The 17774-nt window shown below is 33.0% G+C and overlaps 2 protein-coding genes across 2 annotated transcripts in view; one reads left to right on the top strand and one right to left on the bottom strand.

The window, feature by feature from the left end:
• LOC119830691 (putative inorganic phosphate cotransporter) overlaps positions 1–927 on the bottom strand; it is a 57831-nt gene extending 56904 nt beyond the window's left edge. The window contains exon 1 of the mRNA XM_038353789.1: positions 648–927. Coding sequence (XP_038209717.1) covers positions 648–720 — 73 coding nt within the window. The 5' untranslated portion in view covers positions 721–927. The remainder of the gene's footprint in view (positions 1–647) is intronic.
• Positions 928–16204: 15277 nt separating this feature from the next.
• LOC119830921 (BUB3-interacting and GLEBS motif-containing protein ZNF207-like) overlaps positions 16205–17774 on the top strand; it is a 3099-nt gene continuing 1529 nt past the window's right edge. Inside the window, exons 1-5 of the mRNA XM_038354109.1 lie at positions 16205–16464; positions 16587–16713; positions 16925–17051; positions 17243–17310; positions 17613–17740. Of these exons, the coding sequence (XP_038210037.1) occupies positions 16424–16464; positions 16587–16713; positions 16925–17051; positions 17243–17310; positions 17613–17740 (491 nt within the window). The 5' untranslated portion in view covers positions 16205–16423. The remainder of the gene's footprint in view (positions 16465–16586; positions 16714–16924; positions 17052–17242; positions 17311–17612; positions 17741–17774) is intronic.

Below are 17774 nucleotides of genomic sequence, written 5' to 3'. Positions count from 1 at the left end.
ACAGATTCGAAATTCAAATGTAATATTTTTTTATAATTAAGTGTAACAGTATTTATGGCCAGACTAAGTATTTTATATGTAGTTGCTGTATTATTAAGGCACAGACTCCTGAAACACAGCGACAGCAACATAAGGAGTATATTTCGTGTATTATTATATCGTATATATATACTCTATTGTTGCAATAAGTTTATTTAAACATAAGTATTATGTACGTAGCTACCAACATTTATTTAATTTATACATACCAGCTAACTTTTATTTAAGTACACATACGAGTATGTATAATTGTTTAATGTATAAATAATTAAATTACCAGAACAAGGGTATTTTAACCTTTTTGTGAAGATTTATAACCCAATTTTAAACCCAAACGTCAAACAATAACCAACATAAATGTCATAGTAAAAAATCACTAAGTATGATTTTTAATAAAAAAATTTCACTGACCGTGTTATCACGAACATTTTTAATGTTAATGATAATCAATTGCTCAATTATGTGCACTAAACGACAGACAATTATAAAATATGCACAAATTAACATTATACAGTGACACAATTTATAGATGAATAATATTTAACTGTTCTACATTTTTTCACGCTCGTACCTGTTATCTCATAAGAGTAAAAGATATTAAAACTTACGTGGCGAATCCGAAATGTCATCCATGATCGCCAATTTGCTGGGCCGTTTGTCATCTTCGGATTTCAAACCCATTATCACAGTCCGTTTGGAAAATAAAGAAAAAAAAAACAATCAAATTCAAATAAGGAACGCGTCACACGCACTTATTTCTGGCCGATATTTTTTATGGGCGTTTGTAACATTTAAAATTGTCGTAAATGAATTCGCGTCAGAGCGTCATATTGGGAGTGTGGCGGGGCGTGCTCAATGCGTAGAAGGCTATACTCGACTGCCGTAGTAAGGCGACCTAGCTTTATTTAAAAGGTATGTAGTTTTAGTACTTCAACATGAGCGCTAAAGTAGCGAGATGAGAGAAATTGACAGATATGGAAGTATGTATTGCCTAATGGCATGTCGTCACCAGGGTCGGCGATGTATCACATTTATCGGACATTATCGAGCGTAAAAATGATAGAAAATGAATGGGACATTTCGAAATATAACGTGAAGCAAACTTGTACTCGAATTTCAATCTTAGCCATGATAGCGTAACATAGTATCGGGCCAGTATCCATTACATGCACAATTACTTTGAAATGCTAATGATAAACGCAATATATAATTAATAAGGAATTTTCTGTTGAATTTTTAAATCAAATTTGTTTGAATTCCGGAGTGCCACAATAATTTTAGTTAGGCTGTTTAAAAAAAAAGGTTAGGGGAATAATTTTATTTTTATTTTTTTTTTTACTACGTATTCCACATAATAAATACATTTTGTTGGTAATTAGTACATACAGGTACATTGTACAACTAAGTATTGATGTATATTAAAAGATTGCCTATATTACTGACTACCTTTCTTTTTAATAAAAAAACTTATATGTAAATACAAAAGACGTATTGTAATTTTAATAACAATTGGAAGTGTGTCTGTTTAATATTAGTTAAAACAACGAGCATTTAAGAATATCAAACTAAATATTTCCACAAATACGGAAAATTGACTACCTACTTTTAAAATAAACGTTTTTTCTTTCTTTTTTTTCAAGCAGTACTGGCCAAGGTTAAATTCTGATCAAATTAATACCATTAGCTCCGAAAAATCGCGGATCCATATCATGTCATTAAATAATAATTAAATTTTAACATAATAATGTAATTTTGTTCGTTCACATCCACTTAAACATATGTAAGTAAATGACGTCACTAAATGTCTTTTTTGCCGATTTTTATTCATAAAGAGTTGAAGTCCTTAAAATTTAATTCATTAAAAATTAAAATTACCGTTTACCTGATTCACTCACCGTAGAAACATATTCAATTATCCTAAATCCAATTACATTACATTTTAATTACATATATTTACTCGTAAAAAGTCCGTTTTTATCAATTGAAAGTATAGCATTTTAATTTTATTCAGTCTTCGTTTAATAAATTTGTTTTAGTTACTAACAGCAAATTCATTTAAAAATAATTTGGTGTCATAAATTTTATCAGTCTTTAGAATTAGGTATGTATTTAATATACAAGATAATAGATATGCAAAACGTATCTATTTGCATTTATATGCCTGTTTCCTTTTTCTCTCTTCCTAGTCCATTCCTTTATTCTCGTCGTCAATCCTTTTGTCATCCCTTCTCCCTTCAAAGCAACTTGCAGAGTCTCTGCAAGTTGTCGTTGGGGATCGTTAAACATCAGGCGATTTACCAGCTCTGTTGCCCGCTCTTACGTAAAAAATGTACATATTATATGTATATATTATTTGAATTATATGTTTTCCTCTCTCGAATATCTTATTCATTTTTTATTCATGTACCTACTGTTTCTAAGCACACGTTTAACTATTCCAGGAACTGTAAATCAAAATACGCGCTTCGAAAATGACAAAACGTAACTCATGTATTGTAAGGTCAAAAAATCCCGACCTATTTGTATGCAGCTCACAGTTGAGACATGTCCGTGCTACCGAATTTGGGACATGGATAACTGGTTCCTATTGTTTCTGTACAGGGCATTTACTGGTTCAGAGATGTCATTTCTACTATTCTTAAAGTTAAAGACAGTTAGTTGTGTTTATATGAAGGTTAGGTATTTAAAATTTTACTGCAATAAATTGACCATCTTGATAGCTAAGAATTATTATTAAGATCGAGGAAAATGAATTAGGTATTCATTGGACATTTTCCTTCCTCCAGGTGATTTTCTTGTGTTCGTCGAGTCTTTTATATCATTATTTTATACAATGTTAATAATTTCGTCGCAGCGGTATGTACATTTGAGCTAAAATGATAATTTGGTAAAAAATTATATCAAAATTTCTTCACCACAAATTATACCTCACTGCAGATCCTATCCTATATCCTATATCCTATAATTTACAAGCAGTGATGTTTTTCTTCACTGTTTTGAGAAGTGGTTATAAAAAAAAATAGAAACATTTAATATCATATTTTTATTTCACGTTCATATGGCCTCGAGGCCCCGACATTTCGTTGTGCTACCGCTGCTCACTTTTTTAGTTTAATAAGATCAAATAGATACCAATATAATATGCATATGCTAACATATACTTTAGCCCACGTTCCCAAAACGAAGAAGGTTCGCAATTCGACTGTATGTTTATTTTGGTTTTGTTACCCGATAATTCTGTGGGATTTCAATCAATTGATGTGATTTTTTTTTTATGTCATAGCGGGCAACTGAGCTGGTGGTTCGCCTGATGGTAAGCGATCACCACCGCCCATGAACATTCGCAAAGGTAAGGCCTCTGCGATTGCGCTGCCCGCTTTTTTGGCATAAGGGAAAAGGAATGGATTAACGACTGGAAAGAAGGAATGGACTGGGACGGGTGAGGAAAAGGAAACGGGCCTCCGGCTCCCCCACTCACCGTACGAAACACAGTGGCATGCCACTATTTCACGGTTTTCTGTGGGGGTGTGGTACTTCCCCTGGTGCGAGCTGGCCCAATTTGTGCCGAAGCGTGCTCGACTCCCACAATAAATGTGATTCTTTTATTTGATAGTAAATTGTTGACATTTGGCCCAATTTTCTGTCTTTTAGGTAAACGAGAATTATACTTTATGATTAACTATTTTGATCAATTAATTTGCAACGAATATCTTTAATATCTTATCGCGTTTCTTAAAGCACCGCTTATAACTGTGCTCAGACTTAATATATAGTCGGTCATTCGCCCGTTTTATTATCGTGCCCTATACACGAGATCTTTTATCACGTTGAAAGTAAAAGTGGCAATACTAAATGTCGGCCCATATAAATACTTCCTAATCCAGTACCAGTTATATGGGACCTGTTGAAGTTTTGTTTTTTTTCATTAACGCTTAATAGCATTGAGAATTCTTAAAATAAATCCGAGGTTATGTAAAAAGCAAGGGCGGATAAAGCGGTGGCGTTGAAGAAGTACATGAGTATCCCTGAAGAGGTAAGGTATAATGAACCTAAATTTACGGCCAGTTATTAACAAATGCAATTTGACATTATACACAGTTTAAAGGCTACATAGGCTAGGCTTTTGTAGTTCATAAATTGAAGAGAAAAGTTAAAATTTACGTATCCAATATAGCAGATGATGATGATAATGCATTTTAAATACAAATGTTCAATTCCCTCTAGTTTTATAAATTTACGAGGCCTTAATAAATTAAAAATAATTCACGATTAAAAAGAAATTAATAAAGTCTCTACTTTTCTGCATAATGAAGGGGAAGTTTTGAGAACCCTTAACTGGCAAGTGTCCTTATAAATAAATTAATATTGAATACGCTCTGCCATGAATTGTTTCCATGAATAAGGTTTTATAAGCTATCTTTTTTTTGTTTTATTTCTGCCGCCAAATCGAACACTTTATTAAGTTTAAAAGTATATTCGCGTAAAATTAAACGCAAGTAAACACCATATTGTGGTATGTTACATAAATATACATAGATCACATTTCGACTTTCCCTTTAGCGTAACTTAAACGAGTTTTTCTCTATGTAATATATATTTAAGACGAGTATTTACTGTTTTGTCAGTATAATTAGAGAGGTTAAATAATCCAATTATTTCTTAATAAATATATTTAGCGTTAGAAGATACACGGCTAGAGGAGATAAACGGTTGCCTGTAATTCGTCAAGTCCAGAGTATCTCTCTGTCTCCCTTTCTTTACATACCGATAGACCGACCATCAAATTATATTGCCATGCCGTCGAGTGCCGGAGGCATAGATTATATATTGTATAATATAGGTATATTTGAACAATTTGCATCCCTGTTTTATTTGAGATTTTTTTATCTCTTCGTACTTCCAAAGATGTCTATCGACATTTTATTGGTTATCTGATCAATTATGATTTCTTACATTTTCAGAAAAACCTGCCTTTCGATAATGTCTCATAACTTCTGACTTTATTTTATTTTGCCTATATTTTAATCTATTAAAAACCAGCCATCGCCTCCCTAGCCCAATTCAAAGCCCCCCCCCCCCCCCCCCCCCCCCCCCCTCCATTCGTTTATTCCTCTCATCTCCCCCCTCCTCAAAGCCTCCAGCAACCACACTTTGAAAGAGACTGATTAAGGCAGTGGAGACAAAATTCAGCGATCAGATCATTAGTTGGTAATTCTTACAGACGGTAACATTTAACTCGACACAAAGTCAATACTGGAAATTTTTGAAATTATAATTAGTGGGAAATATATAATTAGAGGGCAATGTACATCATAACAAGAGTATAAAAAACACCTCACTTACGTTCATATTGTGATGTACATGTATGAACGAGTTTTTTGTTGTCGATTATTCAGAGGAACATATTACGAATACTGCCTTATTAAAGGCGACAGATAGATTTTCATATGGAAATAAACTGCGTACTTACTATCAAGTCTTCGTTTTTTCTGAAGGGATCGATAAAGCGACGATTTAAAGCGCTTAATTACTCATGGGTATAGGACCCCTAGTATAGTATTATGTTATCTGTGGTACTAGACTACGACTATGGTATATGCGATATAGTCAGTACCGTCTTTACCATAAGGGCACAAGGGGCCAGTGCCCAGGGCCCCCTTCCTCAGAGGGCCCCGGAGGGCCGACAATTTCTCTCACATTTAATCTCAAAATACTCATTACACTTTTCTCAATGCCCGAATATCGATTATTTTTAGATTTATTCGAAACAATATATTTATATGAATTTGAGTGACATCAAGCCTACAGGGTTTCGGTTGTGTGCGGTATATAGACACGGTAGCTTCTAGCTTAATTTAAACTTAGTGCGCTTTTTGGCTGTACTAAAGGGCTGTTTTTTGTTCTGATATAACTTACCAGACAATTACTTGAGTTTATAAATTTTATAATCTAGAGTCTATAATGTCTATTTTCAACTTACATATCATTTGATTTTTTATTCAGTTATTCAGTAATTTAAAAGTATTTCTGAACGCATCCTACCTAATTTACTAAGAACACTATCTAGCGATCATCCATGCAAACCGCTCCAATGCCAAATTCAAGCGACCATAAAAAATGTCGACTTTGTCTATGTTTGGGCCCCGGATAAATTATGAAAAACTTTCAGTCGAAACTTTTTACCTAAAGTTATTACTCAATATATATCTTATTTTCACAGAAGTGTCGTGATTTAATTTTGTTTAATGTAATTTGGGTAAAATTAATAGAACTATTGATTTGTTCGTTTAAATATTATTTCATTATGTCGAAAGGAACATCTAAGTGGTTCACAAAAGAGAAAAAAAGTTGTAGCTCAAAAATAAATCACGGAAAAACCTTCAAAATCATTCATTATATTAGATTAGATTACCCATAATAAAGCAGATCACAGTAAAAAAATGTATTTATGTATACTTTCTTTACATTCCAAAAGGGCCCCAAATTCTTGTGTGCCCAAGGGCCCCAGCACAGTCTAAGACGGCCCTGGATATAGTGGTTTAAATCAGTTTATCCATTAATATCATTTAAGATGTAATTTAATGGTGAAAGATTTTTGGAAATCGGTCCAGACTTTTTTTGTGAAAAAATTACAAACATACATACAAAAACATAATTTTCCCCGCAATTATATACTCTAGACAATCAATCGAATCTTTCCCCAGTCTTATATAACTGCACATGCAGATTATGTAACATGCGTACTAGAACTTTCAGGATAAATAACTTTGACACCAATAAATCTCAACATGAAATCATTAACACGCAGTAGGTAGGTACCTAGAGGTCAACGACACTAGCGTACTACATGGTATGTCATTGCTAGACTAAGGGACGCCATAATATGACGTAATTTACTGAACACGTAACTGGATTAGTTGTACCGTAAATTTTTGATTGTACGGTCATAAACATATTTGCTAATGTAATTTAAGACATACTTATTCGATATTCTCAAAAAAATAAACGTTAGAACTTTAGTCATAGGATAAATAACATCACATTATGGAAATTTTTGTATAAATGTATTAATAAAAATTACTTTCAGTTGCTTGGAAAAATGAGATTGGCAAATCTATGTAACAACCTAAACTTATTTACGTAATATAAGTCTATATATAAATAAGTCATAAGATCGCGTTAATTATTCAGTTCGTAGCGTAGAAATCCAGAACTGAATGAATCTTCAAGCTGTTATTAATAATAACTACAAAATATTTGAACAAGTAAATGAAATGAAAGTTTTAATAACCCCGACCCAATTTTGTGTTGTCAGCCACTTTGCAATTTGGATATTAACAGTGATAGAGTATATTGTATTTTAAATCATTGATTTTACCAGTCAAACTCTTTCATTTAACACCCTTATTGAAGGAGATGCTAAAAAATATTTAAACCTCGTGGCACCGCAAGGAAGTTTTGCGTGCATGTTAGTAAATTATTTATTTGTTTTGGTATATTTATGGTCCATATGTATAACAAATACAAATAAATCTTATCTTACTAATATTATAAATGCGAAAGTTTGTAAGGATCTGTGTGTGTGTGTTTGTTGCTCTTTCACGCGAAAACTACTGAATCGATTGCAATGAAATTTGGTGCGAAGATGGCTGGACAATTAGAATAACATAAAGGCCACATTTTATCCCGATATTCCTATAGGAAAAAGACTGACGCGGGTAAAACCGCGGGGCGCAGCTAGTTATTAATTTTAGTACAATATATCGCCCGACAATTTTTATGCAGTTACTGTAAAACTAGTTTCTCAAATTGAATAGCAGTAAGTAGAAGCTGCCATATTAAAAACGATCCAGCAAAGCAAGCAGTGATTTTTATCAGGCACTAGAAAGTCGATAAAACAACTCCGTAGCTCACAAACATTTACTCATTGTAGTGATTAAGCTCGAGTACACAACAAATGACAAATAAAGCCAGATTATTATAACAAGCCTTGTATGTCGTAAAGATAGCTTATCAGTAAGACATCAGTTCTACAGCATAGTGTGAAAAGAAAACTTGTGTTGTTATGAAAATATTATATTTAACCTCTTTTATTTAGCCTTCTTGCATGGTGGTTACTGAATGAGCGTTAAACAAAGAGGTTCATGAGAGACCAATCGGACATGTGTTTTAAATAACAATAATACAATGAAAAGAAGTTATAAATTGTAATACAAGAAAAGCTAATTTAGTAGGCAGACCATGTACCTACAGATGTTATAAAATTAAGTCGTCCGCCTCGTATCGCGCCGATTTTCATTCTGCTTTTATCTATGGATTATATGGTTGTATGTAATGGGATTGTTGTATGGTTGGATGGCGTGGTTCTCGAGGAAGGTTTTGGCATATAACTTGTTAAGCATTAGACAACGTGGGCGTAGCCGCGAGCATAGTTGAAGTTATTCAAAAAATCCTCATCTGTTCTGTATCTATTAATCAATTTTGATGTAACAACATAAATTAAGAGCTAGCAATAAAAAATTGTAGAATAATCAGTATATAAATAACTAGCTGTTCGTCCCGGCTTCGCCCGTGGTACATATATAGCCTATAGCATACTTCAATAAGTGGTCTAAACACTGAATGAATTTTTCAAAACGGACCAGTATTAGTACAGATTAGTGCGTTCAAACAAACCAACAAACAAACTCTTCAGGCTTATAATATTATAGTATAAATGAAACAGCTCCATCACGGCTTACAGAATAAGGGCTTCTTTAAGTACACAAAGTAATTTTTAGATAATAATGATAATTTGTATTATTTAATTGTGCATCAAAAATACGGTTTCCAAAAGTTAAAAGGAGTCACGTTATTGATTTAAAGCATTTAACAGAAGAAAGAAAATGGACTTAAAGTGTATGAAATATTGACTTTATTAACAGAAAAAGCTCCCATAAATAGTGGGAGTACTTTGTTAAATAGTGGACAATGGATATGACAGTTGACCAATGATAAAGAAGAAATAAGTAGTCAATGAGTTTGAAGTCCACTAACCAATTCATGATATGAATTAAACCTTATACTTGGATAATGCTTCATATATGAGACGCCCTATTGGCATTAACTTTGCATTGGAAGTTTCTAGAAATATACGTAAGAGCTAGCAACATAACTCTGAACTCATGAAAATAGCAAAGCAAAAAATGTGTCTATAGTCATTTCATATCATCCCTATGTAGCAACGGACAATCCGTACCATAATATTTAATATATACCATTAAATATATCATAGGTACCATTTAATAAATATATACCATTTAATATTACCATTAAAACTCGGGGGGTGTGGGCCTGGGTATTATGTCATGTGATTTGTATATATGAGACCAAATACTTAGACCTATCTTATAACAAGGATAACAGATGAAATATCTTTCCACTTACCGTAGGCAAATTATATAAATGTTATCATATTGCTTTGCCCCAATTCTCATTTGGTGCAAAACCATATTTAATAAAGTTAACCTTCAGTATATTTCATCGCTGTATTGAGGACAAGATAATTATAGAATATTACTTAAAAAAGTAGGCATTTAAAAAATATGGCTGTCATAAAGTTAATAAAAAAACATTTATAATAAATAAATACTCTATGGTTAGATGAATTGAATATAAGTACATTTACTAAGTGTGCTTTGATCACGTTCCATTGCGTAATAAACCTATTTGCAGATAAAGTAAATTTAACAATTTTTTTGTCATAAACAACATCGTCGAGTACTGGCCAGCTCGCGCCGGGGCAGGTACTGCACCCCCACAGAAAATTGTAGCAGGCGAATGTTGCTGCGTTTCTTAAAGAAAGTGGGGGGAGCCGGTGGCACATTTCTCAGTCTTTTCACTCTACTCGATTTCCCATCGTTAATTCTTTATTTTTATTTTAGGAACAACGCATTTTCAGAAACCATACCTTTGGAATCGTTTATGGACGTTGGTGATTTATCATCAGGAAAGCCACCAGCTCGGTAACCCACTCTAAAATTAAGTGAAATAAAAATAAAGGAGGTTTCATATTAAGATTGAATATTATTTTCTCGTAAAATCTAGGTTATCACCATAGAGGAGCACTTGAAGCTTTATAGGTGCCCTAGGTTTTACATATTTGGATAAACAACTTGTTTAATATTTATATCTTACATTGGCAGTATATTTATAATAATCACTAGGTATCGACGATAGTTGTTTTTTAGGAATTCACTTAAAACTGTTCTGTAGATTGTTTTATAAGTACCTACGGCAAATCCAAAAGATGGGTAATAATTTTTGTATTTTGTTTATTACAGCAAAACTTTGTAACTGCTCAATCCGATAAAATAGCTAAAAAACACAAATACGTTGGGAGAGTTTAAAAGCACCTTAAGCTATATATAAGAATTTGCGTCATTTCCTATTTTTTAAATTAGGAAAAAAATACTAGGACAATTGGCACTATGTGAAAAACTTGTATGTGTAGAGATTTTTTAGCAAATCTTTAATATTACCTGATAAATAATATAAATAGCGTGACATCCATCACGATTTAAATTTGTCTAGTCATCTTAGGCATTGCAATAAACCCCATTAGCTCAGCGATAATCAGATTAGCCTATATAAGTCGAACCACGCATAAATAAGCTGTGCTTTGCCGTGAGTAAATTAAATTATGAACACTTTGTAAGGTGGCAAATAACCATATTTTTATAGGTTTACCAACCTTTTGGTAGTATGTTCTCAATAATAGATTAAAGATTTAAGAATTGGATGACCGACATTCGCTTAAATATAATTATTTATTTTCTTTTTGTGTGAATGGAAGATGGAAGCTTCCCGCTTCCTAGTTCTAACGCTCATTTTGAGAGCTGCCTGACAGTCCCGTCTCAATGGCAGAGGCTTCAGAGGGAAATACTGGATTACTAATTGGCAGATGACCATCAGAGATCGGCCGTTGCCCCACAACCATAACTACCCCAATACAAATATTTCAATACTTCTATTACCCCTAATTTGAAATAGATCTAAAAATAAATCGACATTATTATTAAAATATAATCTTCGTACGCAGTTTATTTTGACATCTGTTGACTGACAACACTCATCTTATCACCAGATCATGCGACCGAAGTGTGATTTGTATCATAGATTTAAAGCAAGAACTAGCTTTATACCATTAGCTATACGCCCCGGCTTCGCCCGTGGTACCTACACATATAGTCTATGTCACTCAGGGAAGTTGCAGCTTTCTAATCGTGAAAGAATTTTTTAAATCGGTCCATTGGTATATTTTTGTGAACACAGAAACCACAGTCTCGATCGGCTCTGTCAGTACACAGGGCCACATGCGTACATAACATTGCAGTTAACATTGTTACATTTAAAATAAATCACTATTTAACCCATATGATTACACTTTAAAATAAATCACTATTTAATTACCATGTTGTTTAAAGCATAGCTTAAAAAAATCATAGCGATTGCCCATCTACTAAAATGGTTTTCAATTGTTAAAAGAAACGTATAGAGGTATCCTTGTAATTTTGGTTTTTATAGAAATAAAATGTTTTCAACAAACTATTAAATTAGCATCCTAACGAAGTATATCCATAATACCATACATTTTTTATTTTTCACGCTCCATACCACGTCATGTAAGGACGGGACTCTCGTGAATATAATAAGAGAGATGTTTATGCTTGAAATTCTGATTTATAACTGCCGATATAAATTGATTACACTATTATATATGTTATATGCTTAACCTACTACGCTACTCAAAGGGTAACACGGGATCATATCTAGCGCTATTACTGAAACCGTCTGTCTGGCTATCTTTCGCTCTGTCACAGGCTGAATCTTAGAACTGTGATAGTCACATAGTTGAAGTTTTCAGACGTGATGATTTCTATTGCCATATATAATAATAAATCTAAGAAATTAAGCAACAGTTGGCAGGGTCATAAATAGGTTGCTCTATATTTTATTTGTACGTTTCTGTTCTCTTATTTGAACCCCATGTGTCCCAAGTTTGACTTGCACATTATCCATGTTTTACTACAGTGGATCCTACACCTTAAGGCATTGATGGACGTTTGGAGAAGTAGTCTCAACATATTACATATCTGCGATGTTTTCACATTACAGTTTAACGAAAAAAAAAAATCTCGCAGGTAGGTTTATAATCTAACGGTTTTTACAATCTTACAGCGACTTATCTATACTAATATTAAAAAGCTGAAGTTTGTTTGTTTGTTCGTTGGAACGCACTAATCTCTGGACCGATTTGAAAAAGTCTTTCAGTGTTAGATAGCCCATTTATTGAGGAAGGCCTATATATGTACTAAGGGGCGGACCGCTAATAACATATGTAGTAATAATCGAAAAATATTGTATACTTCATGTCCATACTAGAAACATTCAAACAACCTTTAAGTATTTGAAATTAAAACAACATATCAGAATTTGTAAATATCCTCAACAACGAAACACCAGACAGTACAACACCGTTGTGATTCTTTAAAATCTCAAAACAAATTTAATTGTTTATATTGCAAATAATAACAAAGATGTTGCTTCAATAGTCGTCAGTGTTATAAAGAAATAATCATATTTTAATTAGTTCGTAACTGTAGGAAAGCAATACTTTTATATATAAATACTAGCTGCACCCGGCAAACGCTGTTCTGCCTTACTCTTATCATTTAGGGTTATGAAAAATAGATGTTGGCCGATTCTCAGATATGCCGGATAAGCACAAAAAATTTCATTAAAATCGGTCAAGCCGTTTCGGAGGAGTATGGCAACGAAAACTGTGACACGAGAATTTTATATATTACTAGCTGCGCCCCGCGGTTTCACCCGCGTAAGTCCGTATCCCGTAGGAATATCGGGATAAAAAATAGATGTTGGCCGATTCTCAGACCTACCCAATATGCTTACCAAATTTCAGAGGAATCGGTCAAGCCGTTTCGGAGGAGTATGGCAACGAAAACTGTGACACGAGAATTTTATATATATAGAAGATCTTAGCCAAAACTTATTCAAATATCAATGTGGCCCTTTCTTCTATTACAAGATCATGTTAAATTATTACGTGTTATTACCATTAAAAATACTTTTAAAGTAGGTACTACATTTTTTTTAATATAAAAATTATAAACACCCTTCTATATAATCAAAAGGATTCAAACGTAAACCTATGAGCGGAATATAATAAAGTGTCATTCTGAACTAATCCAGCTTCCGTATCTATAGTTTTCCGAAACCGTCATCAACCCTACTCGAGAACACTTGAATTCGCGATAAAGTTAATCTCCATCGTGACATTTCGATGACAGATACAAACAGCCAATCGGATCTCAGTGTTGCCAGCACGCCCACGCTTCATGAATCTCATGCCAGCGGACCATGTGCATCACAGACTTGTCAAAGTTATCTTATTTGCCATAGTAAATCCTTTTAGTGCCAAGCCTCCTATTATAGTTTACGCGTGTTTTATTATGTTTAATTGTCGATTTTGTTTTATTGTTGTGATTTAATTGGATATATACTCAACAACAAAGAGTAGTCTTACTGCAGTGCTATAATACTTTCGTTATTGAAATTTCAAACAAGTTTTTTTTGGAGTTGGACTAAGCGCATTTTACTTCGGGAATTTAATGAGTACATACAATTCTACTCAAGCTCTTGCGAGTACAAACTTCAATTTAATTTCGTCTTTCTATCACGTTTGACAAACCTCACTTAAAAAAAAAATGGTTTGCTACATCCAACAGACAAGACGATTTTATTTAAATATTAAAGAAGGAAAGATAAGGCCATCAGATGTGTTATTTCATTTTACAATATGACGTGTGTACGTTAGTACTTTATAAGTTACATGTTTATATTAGGTATATAACAAATTTTTCTATTACAGTACATTATTAATCTCTTGGACAAATATTGGTACATCTATTTATAAGACAGAAACTTATTTATGGTTGACCCGCAATAAAAAACAAATGTCTTTTTATGTAGCGAGCAGTTGAGAAGGTGGTTCTTATGGTAAGCAAAAATAAGATTGACGACGGGAACAGACGATCTAATAGGAAGGGTGAGGAAAAGGATTGGGGCCTCCGGCTCCCCTACTCTTCGAACGAAACACAGTAGCATGCTACTATTTTCACGGCGATTTTCTGTGGGGTTGTGGTACTTTCCGCCTGGCCAAATTCGTGCCGAAACATGCTCGTTTCCTGCACTAAAAATGTTGTGTTACATGTACATAGAATAATCACAGATACTACAATACTATATTGAATTATATGAGTACTCTGAGCATGTACCCACATTACACCCATGCGGAGAAACTCGCCCGTTTCGCCGCGTATAGTCTATTTAAAGTGTTTTTTATGCTTTCATTATTTCGAATAGCTTTGATTTTCTGTTTAGGTATTTTTTTACAATTTTTTCTTAGGGGCATCTATAAACTATGTGAGATGTATCCGTATCACCCATTCTGACGTAAGATTACTTAAAAAGTAAGTTTCTAGTATAACTACATTTGATTTATACAAATAAATTTTTTTTTTATTTACGACCAGCAAAGACTATCCAATAAAAAAACCACTCGAACATAAGAAAGGGAAATTCGAAATAGAAAATTGGAAATTGATAAAACATGATTTTATTAATTGAAATACATACTTATACATTTATGACATATTATACCTCCTAGCTGGTGCCCGCGAATCGCGACAAGGTTTGGTTTACAGCATAGAATATAGATATCACTAGCGGACCGCACCCGCTTTGCCTGTGGTACATAGCTATAGCCTTCCTCAATAAATGGGCTATCTAACACTGCAAGATTTTTTTAAATCGGACCAATAGTTTCTGAGATTAGTGCGTTCAAACAAACAAACAAACTCTTCAGCTTTATAATATTAGTATAGATTAGTTAAAGATCAATTATTACAAGACTAAAATAATGTTTGCTAAAACATCATTCTCGTAAATGTTGTGTGATTCAGATATTCAAATTTATACTCTCAGCAGAAAATGCAATCATTGTTATGACACAAATTTTATATCTCAAATGGTTTAGGTGGTCTGTTGCCTTTCTGCAACAGGTGTTCTAATTAACGCGTACTGTTTTTTTTTATTCGTGCTCTATTAGTGTTTTAAATCATCCTTCCATTATTATTTTTTTATATCTTTAATTTACAGAAACAGTTTTTTATTGTTTTATTATATGTATAGATTATTGTAGTGATAGACACTATTAATTAGAAACGAAATATGTTTTGCATTTAAAAATAAGAAATAAAATAGAATGGTGATAGAAACTCCTCCGTGAGACCTATATGATGAAATAGTAATTACATTTATAAAATAAATAAAAATTAAAGACATACAAAAATAGACAGATAAAAATTTATTTTTACTGTATTTATATATTTAACTAGTGCCCTTGCGGCCCTATGTATGACACGGCTTATACAGACGGTCGGAGCTCGTATTATTTTACTACTCTTTGGTCGGAACTTAGAGCTACTGAGAAAAGAACACAATATCCAAAAGTCCTGTCTACTCTATCCCCATAAATATCAATGATGGGCTTAATTAATTGTTATTTATAGCTAAATTACTACTATAATTATGCGTGAACTGCGAATAAATTTCACCATTTTCACATAAATATGGAATATATTATTAATACCTCGGTGTTTTGACCGCGACGAAAGAACAACTCAACAGATTGTCGGAATAATACTCAAAGTAGTATAATAATATAATAATACTTTTTGAAGTCAGGTTGATGAGTAGGGTCGAATTATTTAATTAATATTTTACTATTTTTATGAAGTACGTAACTCATGTAACGCCATCCTTTGTTGATGATGAACAAGTTAATAATAATGTGCAAATTACCCACTAGATGTCGCATGTTTATAGTATTATCAAAAAATTTGATATCAATACTTTGTTTTTAAAATAGGAGCTAATTAATTTCTAATAGAAATTTTTAATAACTGTTTTTGGAAATTGTTAATTTTCTTCTCATCTGTGGTTTATAATTTTTTTTTATATTTAACGTGTCAAGTGCGCAGGACAATTTAATTTTCTAATATGGCAACTTGTGCGGTGTGCTAACTGCCATTGGCCAATTAGATGTTCTGTGATGTGCGAACTGAAATTCTGAATTCACGCCTGTCGGCCATATTGTTATTTGTAATTCTCGATTCGTATTGTCGTTGCGTATATTTTTACATTTATTTAATCATTTGATAATAGATTTAAATAATCCAAAAACGTTTTGAATTGTTAAGTGTACGGTGTATCTTATTTCATTAATTTAAGTTTATAACAGTTCGTGTAATTTTTAATTAAAATGGGTAGAAAGAAGAAGAAGGCCTCTAAACCTTGGTGCTGGTATCCTTTTTACAATCGCAAATGTACCAAATTTCGAAACATCGCTTTCGTAATGTTTTAATTGAAATTTTTGTTCTATGTTTACTTGTCTGATTCAGTTATTTCCTTAGCAAATTGTACAGGTATTGCAATAGGGAATTTGACGACGAAAAAATTTTAATACAACATCAAAAAGCGAAACATTTTAAATGCCACATATGCCACAAAAAACTGTATACGGGACCAGGGCTCTCGATTCACTGCATGCAGGTACGATACTTGTCCTATTTCTTGGCAGTCGCCCCAACCGCCTACGCAATCGCAAAGTATTTTTTTAACTGGTACGCTTATAGGTTAAGATATTTTGGCACATCATATGCGCCAAATTGCGGATCTATAATAGTTATTCATAAATATCGCGCCTTATAATCTAATTTTCAGTTGAATCTGTCGCGTGATGCATTCGTTCTATACATTTCAGGTTCACAAAGAAGCTATAGACAAAGTTCCAAATTCATTACCAAATAGGTCAAATATAGAAATTGAAATCTATGGTATGGAAGGTATACCCCCTGAAGATATAAAGGAGCATGAAAGGCAGAAAACAGGTATAAACATTGTATAATATCCGGCTTAGGCTGTTTGGGACATGAATCATGATGTATGTACTACTTATTTATATATTAACTTGCTTGGGACACGGTAGCCTTAGATGTTATTGATGTGTAGCCATAGTGTTCCAGTAAAGGTATGTGAGTGCACATGTTGAGATGTAATTTTATTAAATACAATTCTATAGGTGGTGGCAAGGTGTCAGACAGTGATGATGATGAACCAGCCGCTAAGAAGAAGGCAACATCAGCACTGGTAAGATATTTCCTTACTATACTTTCTATTAATCAATGAACTAAATATGAGTAAAGACTTGCTGTTAAATACACCAGCTGTTTAACATTATGAATTTATTTTAGTACTAATTGTTTTCATTTCAAATGTTTGTTTTGGTTTTGTAACATATTCTTATTTACTCATGCTTCAACAAATAATGTATGTATTTATATAATATGCCCTTTGTTGGTTTATACCATAATTATCCTAAATCTATGTGAAAGATAATTATTTTATCAATAATTGGTTATACATTTTACACTCAACTGTTTTTGTTTTAGCTGGGTCCAGGACCATCAAATGTCACACAGGGGATCTTACCGACCCCCATGGGTCCTGTCCCGCCAGGAATGTATCCTGGTCACATGGCTATGAATCATATGATACCACATTTTATGCAAGCACCTAGGTACATATTGTTTTTGTTTTTTTTTTTTTTTTAC

The sequence above is a fragment of the Zerene cesonia genome, chromosome 12 (genome assembly GCF_012273895.1).
Source record: "Zerene cesonia ecotype Mississippi chromosome 12, Zerene_cesonia_1.1, whole genome shotgun sequence".
NCBI classification, from domain to species: Eukaryota; Metazoa; Arthropoda; class Insecta; order Lepidoptera; family Pieridae; genus Zerene; species Zerene cesonia.
The sequence above is the reverse complement of the archived record's forward strand: the minus strand, read 5'-3'. Positions and strand labels throughout refer to the sequence as shown.